The sequence below is a fragment of the Nyctibius grandis genome, chromosome 26 (assembly GCF_013368605.1).
Source record: "Nyctibius grandis isolate bNycGra1 chromosome 26, bNycGra1.pri, whole genome shotgun sequence".
NCBI classification, from domain to species: Eukaryota; Metazoa; Chordata; class Aves; order Nyctibiiformes; family Nyctibiidae; genus Nyctibius; species Nyctibius grandis.
The window spans coordinates 5,281,615-5,302,442 of NC_090683.1; the positions used below are offsets into that span (position 1 = coordinate 5,281,615).

General features: G+C 46.5%; 1 protein-coding gene across 1 annotated transcript in view; it reads left to right on the top strand.

Annotated features, from left to right (window-relative positions):
- The window catches only part of SKAP1 (src kinase associated phosphoprotein 1), a 151,865-nt gene that overhangs the window by 26,650 nt on the left and 104,387 nt on the right, over positions 1-20,828 (top strand). The window contains exon 4 of the mRNA XM_068418854.1: positions 4,481-4,597. Coding sequence (XP_068274955.1) covers positions 4,481-4,597 — 117 coding nt within the window. The remainder of the gene's footprint in view (positions 1-4,480; positions 4,598-20,828) is intronic.

A 20,828-nucleotide genomic window follows, 5' to 3' on the forward strand; every position in this document is an offset into this window, starting at 1 on the left:
TCGAGTTGGGGATTTTACTTCCGCTTTGGCATGAAAGAGCTTATCATAAAAGCGTAAATGGAACTCGCTTGGTATTGATTTTTCTTATGCTCTAAAAAGATGCTTAATGAAACTCTAGGTACCTAGATAAAGACCTTCACTGAATGCAAAGTAAGCTTAATTGCAGTTCCCTTAACAAGCTACTGGAGATGAATTTTTTTTCCACTACAAAGCCCTTTCACCTATTGAGATTGTTTCTCTTCCTGTGTGCGTCAGGATGCATTAATTTGCCCTGTTTTCTTCACACCCCCCCCCCCCCCCCCCCCCCCGCCCCATGAGGGGCAAACTGCAGCTTAAAGAAAAACTTTTTTGCCAGTTTTGGTGTGAAAAAAATGTCAGTCTTGACTTTTAAGATCTCAATAAGAGGTGTCAATCTTAAAAGAATAGCTGTTCCTTTCCCCCTTTTGCAAAGCAGACGGGCACAGAGATGTTTTCTGACACTCGACAGAATTGTAGCAAAAGCAGAGCCTGACCTGAGGGCTTTTTTAGCATTTGTCCTAAGACCTGTCATCTGGGTCCTGCCTCTGCTCTGGCACAGTTGCAGGACTTATTTTTACCCTCCAGCATTGTAAGCCCCAAAGCAAATGGGAAGGGTAGGTTCAGATTATCCCCTCCCTCGCAGAGAGCAGTGTTCGTGCTCTTGAGGTGGTGCAGGGGGAAGCAACAGTGTGTTCCCTGATCGTGGTCACCTTCTCCCGTGGGCTCTGCCTGTGCTGCTCCCTCAGAGCCCTGTTAATGTGTAATTGGGTTTTTCTCATTCCCCTCTTGGCAGTTTTTTTTCCTCCTCCAATGCAGGGGGTCTGCCAGAGGCTGCGCCTGTGCCTGATGCCAGGTCTGTGCCACGTCCGCGGGTCCTGCAGGGCCCTGGTGTGACTGATGCGACCTGCCTGACGCTGCTGTCCGAAGTCACTGCGCTCTGAATCGCCACCCTCTTTTCTGGGGACACCCCTGTCACCAGAGACTCCATCTGTCCTCTCTACAGTTTGCTTAGAGTCGATACGTATAAAGCATGATATTTGTGTTAATTACGCAGAATGCCTTCAAGCCCCTCTTTCTGCTGCTGTGCGAGAAACTGTTTCTCCAGAAAATGTCAGGGCCCTCAACGATGGCATCATCTCATTTTTTTTTCCTGTGCCACAACTCCCATGAAGCAGGAAAGCCGGGTACTGAGCACACTCGGGGGTAGGCAAACAGTGCCAGGGGAGCCCCTGGATGAGGTGTAAGCCCAAGAAACCTCTTGCTCTTTCCCTTAGAGACAATCTTGCTTTTGTTCATACTCCAAAGAGCGACAAGTTGGGGAATTTTGCTGAGGATTTGAGTAGGAAGATAGAGCAGCTTTGTGTCAGGTGCAGAGTAATTATTTGCTGGGGTTCTGTGCTATTTGGCTTTTATTCCCTGTGTTTTCATTAAAAGCTAATGAGTTTTTCCTTCATTCAGAACAATAGCTTGGCCCCTGACAAGTTGTTGGTTATTTTTTCTGCTTGGACTCAACTAGCTGTTGCTGCTCCATAAACTTTATGGAGAAGTGGATTAAAGCACAAGAAGTTCTCGTAATGCAAATCCAAATGGAAAGGCAATAAGGATTTGTTTTAAGTAGCTATGTCTGCAGAGTTTTTGTTGATCTTTTTTTGGTTACAGAAACTATAAGCTGTGTTTGAAAATATTCCCGGTACTAAACCAAACAAAATGCCTTTGTTTGTATTGATTTGTGTTGCAGCAGCTCATGCAATTTGGAGTCCTGCTGTGCTTGGCATGATCCCTGTCTGCACGTACTGCAGCCTGGGTGTGTTTGAGTGGGTTCTCGTAGCTTGCATGAACACGTGAAACCCCAGTTTCCACTCCTGCGTGGGGACAGCAAGAAAGAGCACGTTTGGGGTGACAAACCCCCTGTAGGATACTTCATGCCTGGGAATGATTCTGCCAAAACAGAGACCTGGGCTTGATTCTTCCCCGTGGTTGATGCGTGTAGCAGCTTCTCCTGCTGTTACAGCCAGTGACTTATTCTTGCAAGTAACTTTCCTGATGGGGCCCGTGTTCTTGTTCCAAGCGGTTTACTGCAGGCACGCACCGCTGCACGAGCCGGGCCTCCCCGGCGCGGCGGCTGCGCCGTGGCCACGCTGCCGCCTGCGAGTCGGAAACCAGCAGCAGTTTGCTCATAATCGCAATAATCCGGCACCTGTATCTCGTTACAGGGGCCACCTGTTACCTTGGGGTTTGGTGGAAAAGCCGGTTTTAATGCGGTGCATGTTTCGTTGGAAGAAAATGTTCTTTTTAAGGGGCTGAACGGGCTGATAGAAAGTGTCTTATAACGTTGGCACCTTCACGTCGCTGCAGATAGTGGAGCCCGCAGCGCTGCAGCACGGCACGGAGGAAGGCTCCTTGTTAGAATGAACGCCGTGTTTTCCTACGACACTGAGCTGTTGCTATTTGGTAGCAGCTTTTTCTATAGGCTTTTTAGAGCTCTCTTTATTTGAGGGTCTCAAAGTGTTACAGTAAAACAGGGAAGAAGCATCCCCTCGTCACACCCAACTGAGCAAAGTGCTGAAATGACTTCTCCAAGGTCAGGTGGTCAGTGGTGCGCCCAGGGATGCGCTTCGCTTCCCAGAGTCTGGCCAGCGAAGCGGGGGATTTCAGTCTCTGCTTTTTAACCCCTATTTGTTTTTTTTCTCATGGAGGTACATGCATGAATTTCGGTTTGTTGTAGCACAGAGGAGTGTGCTTTGCTTTACTCTTGGTGACTACTACTTGGTGACTATTACTGCGCGTGGATGGAAGGCTGCTGCAGAACCACCTCTGCTGATGTCTGATCCCACAGGAGGGATCAGAGCCTGCCCTTTTGGGCCAGGGACCTGCAGCTTTCTTCTTGGCATGAGAGATTAGCAATGCATCTCCCAAAAGGAGAAAAGTTATTTTCTGACTTTACTTTTTTTTCTGAAATCTGATGTTACCCACTGCATGCTGGGATGGCTGCTGGAAGCAAGCGAGCATAGAGCTGGGAAAAGATTTGGTTACTTCTTGGCCTCTTCCCCTGTTAGGAAAGTTGTAATGGCTTACAGGGGGGACTGCCAGAGACCCCTCTGTTCTGGCGTTGGCCCCCATAGGCCTTTGGTAAATCTCAAAGTCAAATCCTCAATCAGTTTTTCAAGACCTTTGAGCTTATAATATCAGCAAGATTATCATGGTGTCTGGCACCCAGTGCGATTTGTTTTTAAGGAACTGATCTGTGGGAGGACAATCTCGTGTACGTTGTGTTCTTCACAGCCAGATTGTTCCCTTTGGTGAAGAATTGAGGTTTTCTTGAAAATGTGCCCTTGAATGCAAGAGCCTGGGGTATCTGAGAGCTTCACGCTCAGAACAAACAAGGGTAGGTTGCAACCTGGGATGTTGAAAATAAAACACATCCAAAATGTTGTGTCACGTCTTTCTGCAGCTGGAGACTTAATGGCGTCTCCACTGTGTTTCTTGGAGGGAGCAAGAGCGTTGTAACCCTCCGTTCCAGGCCTTGGTACCCTTTCATCAGCGCTTGATTTAAACTGTGGGGCACAGTTCCTCTGTTTGCTGAGATAAAACTTGTTTTTACTGTTTGAACACAATTAACATCAGCTGAAAACTCAACCTTTCTTGCTGTTTGTTGTGTGTTGAATGAGTAAGCAGCTGTCTTTACCTCTGTTATCAGCACTCTGGGCTGTGTGTATTCAGGAAATGTAAGGCAAAAGCTTGAAAGACCACTTTTTTGCTTTGTTTAGGGTGAGTAGTGTTTTCTGGTACAGGTAGACTAGCTGCACTCCATTTCTATTAAAATTTGATATTAATATCTGTCACTGTAGTACCTAAGTGTCTTCTGCATAAAATCCAGTATCAGTAGCAAATTCCCTAGCAAAAAGTCTGCTTACAGAAAAATTCAATGCAACACCAAGGATAGGGAGGTAACAGCTCCTGCCTCTCCACACAGACATATTGGTCTGTTAATTTGTATGTGACTGCCCATCATTGGGAGTCAATCTTCTTTTCCCTACCACTCTTCAGTTAAGCATCTCAAAGATTTTTCCTACAATATAGAAAGATTCTTCATTCTAGTGAAGCAGTCGGTGTAGTCTTGCATTTTACTGATGGATGATTTATGCAGAGGTCATGTGCTGAAGGCAAGAACAAGGAGCTGGACATAGCTCTGGTAGTTTGGCCCCAAGACTGGTATTTGTAGCCTTCTACTCATATGCCCTCCAGGTGTGAAGTCTGTACATATCCAGCACGAGTGTTCTTGCAGCAGGAATATGCTCCCTTGGCCCTAAATGATGAATCTGGCCTTAAACCCACAAAAGCGGTTCTGGGTTTTGTAGAGAACTTCAGTGGAAGGTGGGAACCAGGAGGAAAGATGTCTCATGGGGTAGGCTATAAGATTTGTGTCCTCTGCACTAAAACCAGGTTCTCCTTCTCTTTCTAGGAGAGGATCAGCGTGATGCTGGCTTTGGACAGGACAGTTCGGATGAAAATCAGAGCTGGAGTTTGGCCCCTTCCATGGCATCTGATGCTTCACTTCCATCAGACTTCCAGGATGATGGTAAGTCACTGATGCTTTTTCAAGTCCTTGAGTGAAGAAGACAGAAAGGTAAGTGTAATCTAATGTGACTTCCTTGTTGTCTTTCATCCACCTCATGACACAGGAGGTGTTTTTTGCTTGTTTTTTTCTTGACTGGTACCTGTTTTGTCAATGACCATAAAATGTTACGGCAATCCTGAATTTAATTTAATATTGCTGAGGTTAAACTTATTTCTTGATTGTATTGCTGCAAACTGGAGTTGGTTGTTCTATTTTGGATTGACAACAGTGACAGAAAAGAGCAGAATTTGACCTGGTGGCTAGCATCTCCCAAAGTTAACATGCGACTTTTGGATGCCTTTTTTACTTGGGTACTCAGTGTCATGCTTCAAAGGGGCCATGTTGTCTCAAACCTTGTCTCCTTCCACCCTTTGAAAATTAGACCTCTTTAAAATGCTTTGCTTTGAAGAGCCTTTTTTGGGACCTTCTAGTGCTTGGGAATTTGGGGCTGCTTCTTCCTGCGAGCGTAGAAGTGCTCCCAGCCGAGCGGTGGGTGGGAGCTGGTGTCTGAGGCCAAGGGCGCTTTCCAAAGCATTACATGTCAGACGGGGGTTTTCTGGGCAAAGAGTTGCTGCGATGCTCACGTCTGCTTGTGAGAGGTGGTTTAGGAGTGATGGGTTTCTGATACGCTATTGAAATTGAAGCCTACAGAGCTTAGACTGTTCTGATCTTCTCAGGGGTTATCTTTGGGTCCTAGTGAAGGCTTGACTGCTTTGGTCTCAGATTCTCAATCTCCTGCTTCCCACAGATCTTGTTTCCTCCTCCTCTTTTGCTTCCCTTGCACTTTTCCCCTGTGCTTTCTTACCCCCCCGCCTTGCCCTTCCTCTTTCATTTTCTCTGCTTCCGTCCCCCCTCTTCTCCACCTCTCTCTGCTCAATGTGCTCTTTCATGTCTACTCCCACTCCTGTTAGTGAATCCGTAGTCATCAGTCAAGAATACAAAGAAATGAGGATTAATTTGGGACGAGGCCATAAGAGCTGATGGGCACCAAAGTTAGCTTCTTCATTCAGTGTGAAAGGCTGGGCATATCTGCTGTATGTGGTGATTCATGCTATAAAATAAATGGCTTCGTTTAGACTGATTAGAGACAAGGTTAGTCTGATAGTTAGCTCGTAACTGCAGCATGAAAAGAGGTGTGGAGTTTGGGATGGGTTGTTTTAAATAATCTGCGTGCTCAGATATGATGCACTTACCCAGAGTGCAGATGGAGAACGTGTGACAAGGATAATGAATGTTGGCCTAAATGGGACATGAAAGGGTGCTGAAGACCTCTAGCTTGGCCTCGTCAGGCGAGCCATGTCTTTATGAAGTCTAGGGTTTCTCCTGGCGTGTTTATTAAGCTTGTCTAAGGAGGTATTTGCTTTGCTAACTTTGAGTGGTGGTTTTTGGCAGCTCTAAGGGGCAGAGTTTGACATAACACTTGCAAGGTATGCAAACACTTGGCACCACTGGAAGGTTTCAGACACAGATGAAATGCCAGGCTCGATGGAAGGATGCCCAGATGGGTGAATGGCAAGGAGATTGGTAACGGAGAAAGATTGCATACTACAAAAAGGAGGGAAGAAAGCTGGCATCGAGAGCAGCCACATTAAAATGAGGTGTTAGTTCTTGGAAACGTGAGAGTGCTGAATAACAGGGAATCACGGGCTTGACTTTGTGTGTGTTCGTCCTGGAGGAAAGTTGAGCAATTTTGGCTGATTAGATGCAGGCTGTTGGTAGTCTGAAACGTAATATTAAAGGGAAAAAAGGCTGAACACAGGATTTTGGAAGCTTTTTGCCCTGCCGTGGTTGGTAGGGGCATCATCAGAATGGATTTTTCTAGATATCTGCCAGTGGGATGGATATGGATCGGGGCTGTGATTTCCTCTGGGTTTTTGAATTTCTGTGATGACTTTCTATCAGGTTTTTTTGTTTACTTGGGGATTTTTTTTTGTTTGTTTGCGTACTTTTTCTCTACAGAAGGTGAAGGCACAATGATTTTTTTATTTTATAGAAGGCACCATTTTTTTTTTTTGATGAATATGAAGTGAGTCCCCTGAGAGTTTAAATAGGTACTTCTGAGAAGTGGATTAAGCGAAAGGGTGTGTCAAACAGCCTTGGTTTCTGAATTAGAACATCCTTGTGGGAAAAGTAGAAAGTTTTAAGATTGCATGAGCTGACTTTCATCTTTTCAGTGTGCCTTGGCTTCTCTGAGTGGGCACACTCCACTTTTACTGTGCCCCTTTTTGTTTCCACACTCTTGTCCATTTAGCCAGAAAGGTCCCTGGAGCAGGCGCCCTGCTCCGGTGTGCCAGGACGGAGCCTCGGGGTGCTGCTGTCGGACAGACGAGTGTCCGAGAGCTGCTTCTTTCGGGCAGCACAGGTGCCTGATGCGTAGGGTAATCCATCTAGCCTTGGCCAGAAGAATAAATCTGCCGGTTGTAGGAACATACTTATCATTCCTGTGGCTTTTTTTCCATCCCTTCTTAGCCCTGTTTTGCAAGAGCAAGAGGTTATGTCCTTAGGTGCGAGCCCACAGCACTGTTAAAGGCTGCTGTCTCCTGCCTTCCTGAACTTCCCAACTTTATCCATTCAAGGGTTTAATGGAAGCAGGTCTCTCTGGCTGGGGTGATGCTGGCTTCTGCCTGCCCTTGCTATGAAAAACAGGGGAGTTTGGAGGCTGGAGAATGACACTACTGTCCATTTGAACAGACACCTCCTTGCTTGCTCTGAGCTTCTCGTGGGAATCAGAGAACCTTCAAAGTTGTCTCTGGAGGGAGCAAGAGGGACTGAGCGAGTTGGGGATGACTTTACTCAATGAGGCATGGCCCTGCTCTATAGGATCGTCCCTAATGAGTGATTAAGGAGCTAATGTTTGTACAGTGCTGGGAGGCTGGGAAGCACTGGGGAAGCACTAAGTACTGTTAGAATGATAAGTATTTCTTAGGAGACACTTCCCATGTGATGTACTCGGCTCAGACTGCTTGAAGACTTTTCAAAAATGTTTTGTCTTTTAACCTGGTAGATCACTTAATTTGCTGGTGTTTGTTCGTTTAGTTTTACTGAAGCACGAGGTAGATACCAGAGCGTCCTGAGGGGTAGGGGTTGCGCGTCTTTAATATCTGGTACTTCTAGATATTGATTTATCAGTTGGGGTTTCCCCGTGGCTCCTTCGCGGTGCTTCTGTGATCGTTGTAGATCATCTGATCTCTTGCTGGAGGGATGCTGAGCCAGCATCTAAATGATTCACTCGGTGTCACAGCGAGATCACACGGAGCTGAGGGGGTGAGGGCCACTGCGGCTTCTGACCCTCCGCCTGGCTATCGGCTGTACTGCCGTGTCACAACAACACGAGCGACAATATATTTTCTTTTATATTACACAGGTATCCGTTAGCATGTGGAAGGGAGCATAACTCATGGTGACAGGAATGTACTTTACAGGTTCTGTTAGGCTTGGTCTCTGGGGTAAGAAATCTTGCCTCTGACTTCCAAGATTTTTCAATCATGTCAGCAGAGAACTTTGGCCAAACATAGTCACAGCTCGTTCAGTCCTGTGTATTTTTTTTTTTAAATATGTAAGTTCCAAGTGTCTCAAATCCTTCAGCAAAAAATCCCTTTGCTTTATAAAAATCTGCTAAAAATGGCTTTTATCTTAAAAAGTGTGGAGGGTGGTAGATGAGATGGTACTTCATTGTGGCCCAGTGGCTTGGGGACAGGAGGGGGCAGATAGAAATGCAACGTGGTACTAAAACACTTGGGGAGGGATTAGAAACTGAAAAGAGGTGACACGTCTTTAATCCATCTCCAGGTACTCCAGTGGCGTGCAGGGTGTGTGTGGGTGGGCGTCGGGGGGTGTCAGGGTGCGCACAGGGCGGGGGGTGTCGGGGGGGACGGGGCCGGAGGCGGCAGCGGAGTTCTGCAGCGCCCCCGTGTGGCGCCGGGCGGCGTCGCTCCCGCGGGGCTGGAAACCCGCGTGGGCGCCTTGTGCTTTCCTGTTACTTTAATTAAAAAAAAAAAAACAAACACCAAAACAACCAACAAACCAAACAACCCCCGCCCCAAAACCCCCAGCCCCCAAAGCAGCTGTTTCTGCGAATTCCCCCTTTCCGCCTCAGCAGCTTCCACAGCTCGATGAGGGCTGGAATTAAGCCTCTGTGTCGATTCAGTGATACCAAATCTCTGCTTTTCCAAACCAAAAGTGGAAATTGCGGTTTTCTTCCCCAATGACAGCCTGGCGTCCGCTGCGCTGGGATGAACAGCGGTGGGGAGGCGCTCGGTGAGCGATGCAGGGGAGGGTGGCGTGGCCTGGGGCTCCCAGCCTGCGCCGTGGCCCGAAAGAGCCACTTGCCCAAATGCTGCTGAATTTCAGGTGTAATAAAAAAGTGTGTGAAATAAAATGCAGACTAAGAACCTGCTTCAGAAACATCGAGTAGCTGCAGGTTCGATAGTCTGTATGAATCAAAGCCTGAATGCCCGCAGACGAGTGGAAATGCCTCTTATGCTTGAGTTGAAAGCTTACGTTTTTCTTTTCAAATACCATTAGAGCAATTAACTCTGCCTCCCTGACGTCCAGAAATGGCTTTTGTTGCTTTTGACTGGGTTATTATAAACTTGCTGTTGATGTACTTTTAAGCTTTATGAAACAGTGTAGGAAGCATTCAGGGAACGGATTTGTGACGAGTGTGATGGCTGCTGAGGGTTTCTTCTGGCTTGTTTCCTTTTTTTTGATCTCTGGCATCATCCAAATGAGCCCAGGCAGCGAGAGGTTAAAACACGGATCAGTTATTTCTCCCGATTCCTTACCATGGCTTCGAGCGGGTTTGACCAGTTCAATGTGAGTTTTGCCAAGGGGAGGAGAACAGGCACGAATCCATGTGTAAGAAAACAACATGTTTTCTAAAAAAATATCTACTATTACTGCGTGACAGTTTGTAAAGAAATCAGAGTCCCTTAAAGCCACGGAGCTCATGTTCTTTGATTTATCGTTTTCTGAATGGAAATGCACCATAACATTAGCGCTTTCAAGCCCAGTGTGATAATGTCTCTGGCATTGTGCAAATAAGTTCCTGGAACGGTGCTCTGGCTGGTCAAAAGGTTTGGCTATATTTTATACGGAGCAACTCAGTTCACCTCTATATTAAGGATTATTTGTTCGGGGTGGAGAGGAGGAGGGTGGGTTGCTTGCAGGCTGCCAGAAATAGATGCATAAATTATATAGGAGAGCTCAGACCTTTGCAGAGAACAAGCAGCGGTGAGAGTCATGCTACCAAGATTTTCAGCTTTCATTTAAAACAAACAAATGAAAAAAACCCTCGACCCAAAGTGGCTTCATGTTCTCAGTTGGGATTTTACAGCTGCAGCAAATTGCAGTGCAAGTCATTGCTGCAGAAATCCTGAGTGGTGGCTGCGGCTTCCATCAGCCGGGCACGTCGAGGGCAGATGCTGGTCCTGAGGGCAGCCGACTGAGCCCGCAGTTTTGTGGGTGCCTGTTTTGAGCTCAAAGTCATTCTTCCTCAAGCCATAGACGTTTGGAGGTTGCTCTGAGAGGTTGTTCTTGTGCTAAGGGTGTCTGTGGAAGAGTGGGCGATGGCGAGTGCCTTCTGTCCTGTCTAATCTCCCCCCTTATCTTCCCCTGCACCCCGCAAAAGCAGTTCTTCTTTATAAAGTGTTGAAACGTATCACATCAGCACTGACTGACGGGAGGACCAGAGGGCGAGTCCCAGCTGATGCTCAGCCCTGTGTGGGGCTGGCAGCCTGGGTCTCTTAGGAGTGTCCTGTTGGGTGGTTCCTTACTGATTTTTTGGGAAGAAATCCTGACAAAGCAGATCGGTCCCTGAAAAATTTTGGTCCAGCCTATCCCTTAAGCTCCCCCATCTAAATGGGATGTAATTTCATGGTGGTTATTTGCAACTGAGGACTGTCAACCTCAGGATTCAAGCGCTGGCTGTGAAAGCAGGAGTTGCTTTTACACAAAATAATGTTTGTGATTCGGTCTTTGGGCGTTGCGTGCCTCGGTCTGTGGTTTGGAAAGGGGGTTCTGCCCAACCACTGCGGTGTTTGCTTTTTTAAGCTGAGATTCTCAAGTAATTCCTTGATCACAAGAAATTTTAAGGAAAACAGAAACGTTATGAAACATGTGGTGTAAAATCTCAGCAGTTCGGTGGGTCTGTGGGGCCCCAGACAGGAGTTTTAATTCAAATCGCTTAGAAGTCAGTGAAATGCCGATAACTTATTAATGCAGCTTTTCTAAAGCAAAAATCCTGCCTTCTTCGCTGTTTGCAGAGGGGGGAAAAACATAATTAAAGTTTCTTTGTATTGCTTTATAAGTGCAGGATCAGATGAATAGATTTATTTTCCGTACCTAGAGGACAGTCTTTAACGACAAGGTGTTACTTGGATTTTTTTAGTAAGCGGCTTAACAACAATGAGCTCGCGTGAAAACAGGGAGCGTTGGCTTATGATCGTGGCTTAAAATGAATCGCAGCGGCGGATGCCCTCAGCCCGTAGATTATTTCAGCGGGAGCCTCAGGGTGCGGGCGCCTCTGAGCCGATGCTGTTGGGTGCGTGGTCCCGGGTGGTGTGGCAGCTGTCAGGAGCTGGCATGGAGCTTCCTCTCGTGGCGAATTGCCACGTGTCAAACACACGTGAATTATCAATGCGCAAGTTACTGTTGCGTGGGGGGGCTGGGATAACTTACACACCCGCCTCCTAAAGGGCTTTTTATTCATGAGTATGTAAATCCGAGGCATAAACGTTTTGTGTCTCTATGTTCTCCCCAGCAGAGGGATCAATATGCAGGAAATGTGAGTTAACAAAGTGTCGGGGTGGAACTTCATTATAGTGTCTCTTCTGCCCTTTTTTAAAAGAAAGTGATTCTCGTTTCCTAAATGAACAGACAAGACAGTCTCTCGTCACCGACCTGTGTGGGGTTTTCTCTGTCAGAGGGGTGCTCGGAGGGCAGGATGCTGAGGTGCGGTGGTCAGGCAGGTGCTGGTTGTGGATCAGCTGGTTGGTGCCCTGTGGCTGTGCAGAAGCAGCCTCCGGATGCCCAGAGTCCCCAGCTGGCACCAAGGACCTCGCCTGGACTGGGGAAATGGTGTTTAACCCTTGTAGAAGTGCCAGAGGTTGAGTGTGCCTGGCACGGGTATTGATGGGGTTACAGCAAATCTCGACGTTCTCTCACCAAATATATGAATAGTAAGGCAAAATATTTGGTGGGTTCTGCGTGTGTACTTCAACAGGGACAAAGGTAAGAGATGCTCTAGATTATGCAGGTGAAATATATTGGAGTTATAGCAAAGATTTGGGTTTCACTTTCTTTGTATTAGAATTTTAAGCATAACGAGGTCGTCAGCAAAGGAAGCGAAGGAGGCTCTTCCTCTGCTCGAATGACAAGATGACTTGTCTGGAACCAGGGTAAACTTCTCTTCATTCTTCTGTGGGGCACGTTTGCGTGACATCTCAAGGACAAAAATGCAAATAAAACATGTGTTTTCCCCATGTTCCTGGTCCATGTGCACGCAGAGTGTTGGGGCCCTTCGCCCTTGGGGGAGATCCGTTTTGGGATAAAGACAGCTTCATCCCACAGACACGTTCAGAGCATTGTCTGCTCACCTGGGTGGAACTGCTCGTGGGAATAATGGTGATTGTACCCATATCTCGCAGGATCAATCTCGAAACACAAGTCCTGAAATACAAAATTCCCAGCTGAGAGAAATGGTCTGGACAGCAATAAAAGCCCAGCTATATATACGTTAACACATGCTGAACTACTACTGACTTCATTCCAACTTAAGCATGTACTTAAACGTGTGGTTCAAGGCGAGCCACAGGGAATACGTTAAATTATTACTCAGGTTATGTAGTGCTGAAAATCACTATGTGCAAAAATAAAGCCACTGTCCTGAAGAATTTAATTTAAAGACTGGTTATAATAAATTCTAAAGTTAAATGCGTTAAAGGATAACTGGAGGGAAGAAAAGGCTGCTTTTTTTTTTTTTCTTTTCATTTCTCCTTTAAATGTAAGGAGTCAAGTGTAACTTTATTCAGCAAGCTTCTCCCCAGAGCTGTTGTACCTGCCGGTGGGTTTACTCAAGCAAAGAGGCTGTGGTGGATGTTCTGTCATTGCCATTTTACACGAAGGCTTTGTGTGTGTGCGTGCACATGTGTATTTTAAAGAGTAGCTTTGTTTAAGGCTTACGGTGATGAACTACTTCTTAAAACAACTTAAACTTTTATTGTTTAACCCTCGGAGAGATGTGGCAGTTGAAAGAGATTGGGTGTCCAGATTGATTTTTTTTTGGTCCGTGTTGAAGGGTGGCTGGGAGCGCGCAGACGCGTACCTGTGCGCGGGGGCAGAGCCCCCATTGAGCAAACACGGGGACTTCTTCTTCTAATCCAGTGTCACGGGAAGAGCAGCCGAAACAATCGGCATCATCCTTCACCCTGATAATGCTTTCTCGCCAACTAATAGCCCCTTGTTCATCAAGGAAACGAATGGTCGCGGAGGTGACACGCTCTTCACCCACCGCTCTTTGTTCTAGGGTCCTCCAGACTGATTGTATCAGCTCCAGCACTGACAAATATCCCCCCAAACTTTAACACTATGTAAAATTGAGTTATGGGGTTTTAAGGTTAGACTTCTCTGGCTGAAGGTTGATTGTCTCCGAAAGATAAAGGCATCAGTACTCAACAATAACAAAATCTTTGCCATAGGATAATGCCTGTTATTGAGCTCACAGCTCTCTTTATTTGGTTACAAAGCTTCACCCCTATTTTTTTTCCTGCACTCATAGGTTGAAGTGGGAGCTGCTGCTTGAAATTGGTGAATTGCTGCTGTTCCTCTATCCACCCTCAGCCGGTGCTTGAACAAACGCTCTGGCAGATAGATCAATTCCTTGAAGCATCACCCAGGGCTGTGTCTCTGCAGCTGCGGTTTTTAACCAGGTTGCCCTCGCAATGGCACCTTCCTATCATGAAGCAGCATAAAGATGCTGCTGGCCCTTGGGTAGCCTTTAGAGAAAGAAACTTTCACTGCCTTGCCTGGGCAATCCCAAAGAGCTTCCTAGGCAAATCAAAGAGTAGGAGGAAGAGACCATTTTCTTCATTTTACAGTAAGATTCACCCATTGGAATGGAGGAAATAATTGTCATTGAGCTGGGGCTGATGTGGAGTGCAAGTGGCTTGACCCAGGTCCAACACAGAGCCTGTGGTGTAGGTGGCAATTGCATCTGAATGCCTTGGAGCCCCAAACACCTTGTTCAGATTCTCTGGCCAAAGAACTATTTTGCATTTAGTAATGAGACTTCGCCATCTGCTGTAAATGAAAATGGTCTGGCCTCACTCTGCAGAGGATCAAAGTGTTAACACAAATGATGGAATTTGGGGGAAGAAATGGGAAGTTTATTTTAACTTTTAAACTGATGGTATCTGGGGCAAAGGCATTCAGTGCTCAGAGTCTTATGTTGAGGGCAACAAGAGCCTGCCAGAAGAGATGCCTGGGAGGGACTGTGCCAGCAGTGGGCAAAGAAGTCACAAAATCCAAGGGAGGACAAAATTTAGTGGAGTGAAGCTCCCTGTACTCTCTGAACTCCTTCCAAATCCTGGAAGCACTCTGCCTTTCCTGATAAACACCTGATGCATGAGGTGTGTGGAGAGGACACGCATGATGGGGGTGAACTATCCTGGAAGATTTGGAGCAGGCAGATGGTCAGTGTCAGTCTTTGAACATATATATATAGGGTGGTGCTCTCCACCCCCCATAACTTGTGTCTCTGCTTTTACCCGCTTTTAGTTACCTAAAAAGACAGACCTCTGCTGTCCCCCAAAGGCAGTGAGCATCTGCAGGAGAGGTCTTTGGCTCAGTGGAGCTTTTGAGTCTACCCTGATTTCTGCTTCCTTAAACTTCATTCGTATCCTTATGCTTCAGAGCAGACCTGACTATTCCGGGGAGCTGTGGACTACAGGATGAGCTCAGAGATCCCCCTCTGACCGTGGAGGGCAATAGTTTCCATCCCATTCCTGTGTGCACCCTTCATGTGGTCGGTGTATTAGGTGTGAGTTGCCAAGATTTCGGGCCAGGTCCAGTGTTGGGGTTTAGCCTGTGTTGATGTTGCATCGTTGCTGGAAGAAGCCTACTGTTACCCTGACTCCCCTCCTTGCACTCGCTGGCAGAGGTCCCTCACCCCTGTGCACCATGCAACCCATTTATTTTTGAGATCCTCGATTCCATTGCAAATTCTTATTTTCTCCCTTTTTATTCCATAACATTCCTCGGTGCTGGATGTGCTCTGGATTACATTCGTGTTACCCTAGTTTATTCTTCAGTAGGATGAATCTCATTTTATTATTCTATCCATATTCCTAACCTCTCTGTGTCCCCTACTATTATTTCCTCTGCTTTCACTTGATATTTGCATTATCACCTAATTTAGTATCTTCCTGCTCATTGAATTAATGGACTGTTTACTTGCCTTAGATAAAACGGGGACTAATACCCTGCAGTACCCCAATACAGACGCTTCTCCCCCACGTGACAGAAAACCATTTATCACCAGCTTTTGTCTGTGGCCCTTGGGCCAATTTTCAGTCTGTGACGATCGCTTCTATCCGTGCTGAGGTAAATTAATTTTTTCAGTGAGATTTGCTGTGGCACCACATCAAACGCTCAGTAAAGTCGCTAGATATATTGCATCTTCCACATTACCCTTCGTCTGCTAATTTTGTAGCTTGATCAGAAAAGCTGACCGTATGTGCCTGAGGTCATTTGCTCTTTACAAACCCAGAGGTTGCTTGTTGCTAAGAAGGCAAATATTGCCTAGGTGCTCATAAAGTAATTTAGTCCCTTTTTGATTTTTTTTTAAATATGTTATTTTATGAGAGTGACATTATATTTGCCAGAACGTTTTTCAGCTTCACCTTGATATTGTTTTTTTAAACTTTGGTGCTACCTTTGATTATTGCCCTCTCTGTATTTCTTAGTCCTCTGCTGTGATGAGAAGGAAAGGCCAGTGGTTTGGTCAGTTTGGGAACTTTGTTATTGTAATTCCTGTAAGACTTCATGCAAACGGAGATTGGTGGGAAGGAAAGCACAACCTTAGAAGTACAAAACAATAAATGGGTACATTTGTCTACCCCTTTCTATGCTCACACCCCTGTCCTAGCTCTAGTCTAGGAAGCCCATGGCTACCTGAGTAATCTCTGTAGCCATCATGGAGCAGACTTTGGCTCCCTTGAGTTGTAATGGCATCTTCCAAGTAGGTGAGAAATCTTCACTGCCCACTTTTAGCTATGTTTGTCATCTAATGGACGTCAGGGCGGTGACATTCCTCTTAAGATGGCATTTCCAGTTTGCTTTCTGCCAAAGTTGATTTGAAGTTGCTTTATTTTCGTCTGTAGGTGGAAATTCCACTCCTGCTTTGAACATCTCCCTGGATCTGCTAGCTCTGCTGGACCAGATCCACCAGCTTCAATTATTTTGTTGGGGAAAAAAATGCATCTTATTTTGACTCGAGGAAAAGTTCTGTATTAATCCTCTACCCCCCTGTCTAGGAGAAATCTGTTTGGAAAAAAGAAATCCAAATATAAGCTTTTCTTCTCAAATGCAATTGGAGTAAGTGGATCGGAAATGCTTTGATTTTATATTTAAGGTCTTGCAAAGCCACTCAATTTGTTTAAGAAAAAAACCCCCAACCAACAGAAAAGCAAAGCAGGAAGACTGAAAAACACACAAACTTTTATGATGGAAAACTAACCAACCCTACCAAGGGAAAGTAAGGCCAGACAATATCAGTATTTGAATATTCTCTTTTCCTTCTTTTCTTTGATATGCAAACTTGCTCCTGATCAAAGCCCTCTGGGAGGAGGAGGACAATAGTGCGGATCATGGTGACTTTGGGTTTTGGTTCTTCGGTTTGATCCCGAGATGGCTGGGGTAGGCTTGGGGACAAGCACCACTTTCCTCCCCTCCCCCTTGGTCTTCCCACTCAACCCCTGAATTCACGGAGCAGCGGGGGAGCTGAGCCAGGGGCACCGGCACGAGCCCTGAGGTTGCAGAAACTGCCATAAAATGGCTATAGCTCTGCTGTCTACAAAGCCTCCATCCCTCTTGGGTACCCCAGTATGCTAAATCTGTGGGTTCAGGCTTGGGGCAGGTGGTAGGATTTGCTCCTTTAATCTTCAGTGTCTATTTATTACAGTGGAGCTCCAGGGCATCTGAGCATGGCCTTTCTCGCCAAGAGACCATAACAAATGGATGCACTACCTCTCCGACGCAGAGCCGAGGTTTGCGCACCACCTATCTGCACGATTCGGTGCTGGCTCCTTCTGTCTCTGCTGCTGCTTTTGTTGTGGTGCTTATAAAACTAAGAGGGAGCAGGAAGGGATTTGAATGTGAAGAGCAGCTCCGGTTGACTGTCCACACCTGCCCTGCCCGTTGCTTTCTTGGTTAATTTTTCATGGGGGGCGATGCTCACCTTGTGGGTGAGAAAAGGCTCTGCCCCAGGCCATGGGACCATGACTTAGAGTAACTCTTTTCCCTTTGTTTACTCTTAGGTATTGAATCCTTTCGCAAATGCTAATTATTTTTCAATTGCCCAAGACAAATGAGGAGGTTAGGGAGGTGCCATTTCTCAGTGACCCTGCCTGTCAATTGCTGTGACTCTTTATTAATGTTGGAGCTGGTTTTGTTAGATTTTTCTTGTTGGTTTTAAAGAATAAGAGGGAAATATCTTGAACTGCAGAGGTGATTTAAACCTTTCTCTGTCTCTGAATGCCATCAGAAATTAGCAGGCTAGTGACTCTGGTGGGGGGTTCCATCTTCTCATTGTAACTTAATTTTACTTTTAAGGGAAAAACTGTCATCGAAGAAGGTGGGGATCCACAGTAAACCTCAACCTTATACAAGAAGGTACAATGGTCTTGTCCTAGTGTTCTGGAAGATGATTTAATTCTTATTGCAGTGATATTTTATGGTAATACCCCAGTACCAAAGCTGTTTTGCACCAAGTTATGGCTCTGAAGAGCCTGCAGTTTGAACAGGCAAACAGACAAGGTAAGGGATGAAAAGGGGGATGATGCTAGAGAAGCGTGAAGTAGTTTGACTCCCACACAGCAGCTGATAGAGGTAATCTTGGAATAGGATCAACCCAGCACCTTCCAACTTACCCTTGTAGTTTGCAGGGTGAATTAGGGGATGAAAAAAGTGTGATGTGCATGGGAGCCCTGGGTTTGCCATACTGACTCTATTGAAGCTGAAAATATCATTGATTCTTGGCAGTTGAGTGGCCTTGGCTCGCAGGCGAGGTGATCTTTGCTTGGATTTGGAGGAACAGGGGACTGTGGGACCACCCAGACCCCATTTCTTTGTGCTTACGTTCTCAATGCAATCACCCTGGAGTCACAGGAGACATTGGCTTCAACCTCCATGTCAGAATTCCCCTTCCCTGGTAGCGCAAAGCTTTTAATCCACGTCTGCAAATGGCCCAGGCTTCCCTGGAGGGGGACTATGATGTGGGGTGTCACTGTGTGGGGGTCTGAGGCTGCACCCTGAGCCCACGTACTCATCATGGGTGAAGGGTACACTCTGTGCATGCTTCCATGGGAGACAGTTCTTGGCAGCCTTTTGCAGAGCTGAATCTCCTGGTTCCCTATTGAATGGGGGAGCTTGGAAAAAAAAATGTGCTTTTCAATGTGAGATGTATTTTGCAGCCTGTCTCCAGGCAGCTCACAACCCAAAGGGCATCACTGAACGCGCCAGCGACAAAATAGCAACGGGGGGAGGGAATAGGAGGACAGAGGAAGATGGAAAACCTCCTATACAATAATTAGAATAAAATTGGGGTATCAAGAATACAGGGGTCAGCTTCTGTTCACACCAATATGGCTTTCACCTTGTAGAGAAAGGCCTGCACCAGGTAATTAGGTCAAGTCAATGATTATATATCTTTAAGCGAAGTGGAAGGGACTGTAATTGTGATGAAATTTGTTTGAAGAGGGAAAGCATGGGGAATTTTGTTTAAAGGTAACGAGTTCAAAGGGTAAATGAAGTTCAAGGTTCAGTTCCTGTTCACTCCTAACAAAAAAAAAAAAGAAAACAACACCCACGCACACCAAGCAGCCAATATTTCTATCAGACGAGTTGCTTTATCTTTTGGAGAAGGGAATGGGATCATATCCCTGTAGGAAAACTGGAATTAAAACGGTGACAGCTCTTTAATGGGGCTTTCTTTCTTTAGGAGCCAACAGAAGGGTAAACCTTGTGTAACGGGTTTTTTTCCTAGTTGGTTTATTCTTCCCTTCGGAGCACGCTGCCACATGCAGCCACCTTGCATGCAAATCGGTGACGTACTGAGAAGGGCCTTGCCTGTGATATGCAAATACCCACTTTGTTTACTGGGATCTTCTCAAGAGAGGGGAAGGCAGCTGGGCCATGAACGGTGGGGAAAACTGCCCATCTTGGGGGTTTTAATAGGATTTCAACTTCCCATAAATGTTTTTGGTGGAACAAAAATATGTTCCTATTCATGCTTCTGAAATAGTCTGGTTTTTCTCCTAGTAAATATGTGACTTCTGGTGGTGATAGTGGGTGTTCTGGTTTGATGGAGGGCAGGAGCAGACTTCCCTGTAGCCCAGCTGGGAAGCACTCAGGTGCTCTTGGACCTGGGAGAAAAGGGCATAAGAAAAATAGTCATGGCTGCCCTTGCAAGTGGTTGTTTGAAAATTGCGTGTGTAGGTGTAGAAAGGTGGGCTCATAGTTATGATATAAGTCAGGACCTCTGGCTTCTTCCTTGCAGCATCTTCATGTGATCTTGGAAAGAGTTTTGACTGTGTCATGAAATAGGATCAGTAAAGCAGCAGTGCATCAGTTCTGGGGGGCTGGAGCCCCTTTCCTCACTCTGTCTGTGCTGGGCTTCCATGGTGTCTCGGCCTTGGCCGATCTGTGAACATGCAGCACCGACATTTGGGCCCAAAGACTTTGCAACTGATGCTTGGAGGTGGCTCTGCAGGAGGATTTGGCTGTGATCTTTGTCCCCTTTTCTCTGTGGAAACAAGGAGGGGTTGTTGGTGGTGATGATTGTGCTGCTTTTCTTGCACGGGTATTGAGCCTAGATGTTTGTTTTTTACCCCTAATGGCTTAATTGTGGGACAGGAGGTTCATTCTGAGCACAAAATAATGTTGTTTGACCTCATCTTGAAAGTAAACCGCGGAAGTTTTGTGCTTCCATCACTTGAAAGGGAAAAGTCCCAAAGCAGCTCCCCAGGAAACCTCTAAATTGGATGGAGACAGGGGGCAACCCCCAAACATCTTGCCTGGCCAGTAAAGCTCACTGCGACCTTGGTCTGTGACCCTGCTGGCCTTGGCACTCGCACACGCTGACCACACGTGAGCGCAGCGTTGGTGCCTGGCTTTGGGAACATGCCATGGAGGACACGGTGACACGGGTGACGTGGGTCCTGACCCATTGCTGCTAGTGGCACCGATGGGCTGGTGACTAGAGCTGGGGTTTGGGAGGGGTGGCTGGAGGGGCGAGGAGGGCAGAACCTCACCTCTGCTGAACCCTAGAAGTGAATATTTCCACCCTGGCAAAATTTAGTAGAAGTTCAAGGAACAACATTGCAACAATATTAATGACCTCAAAGGGCATGTAAAGTTCAGAGTTCGCCTTCTGTTTACACCGCGAGTCCTTTTCTCCCTTTTCCTATTCCACCCGTCCTATCTTCTGTATAAATTTGATGTCATCGGTCGCTGTTAAGATCTGGTTTGTGACATTTCAATCTGGTTTAGTTGTTTTTTTTTTCTCCTGGAAAAATACGCAGTGGTTTTGCGTGGATAATAGAAGGTGAAGGGTGGGAGCGCGAGGGTGTCGGGGTGGAGGGTCTGTGGGGGAGCAGGGTGCTCTCGTGATCAGTTCAAGGTTCACTCTTTGTTCACATGTAATAAAAAGTCTTCAGTTATCAGGTATTTAAACCCAAATCAGCAGTTCCATATCCGTAACCTGAGCTAAGCGTTCCTCCGGCTAATGGCCGCGCGGCTGTCGTTTGCAGCGAGTTGGGTGACACTCGATTTGTACTCGGTGACGGGAACAGATGGGTCTTCATTGTGAAAGCCCGCCTGTATGCAAATGTGAACGGAGTTTCACCCGCGCCCGCGCCTGACCTGACCACGCACAGGCATTTACCCAGCGCGCTCAGCCGGGGGGGCGGCCAAGGGC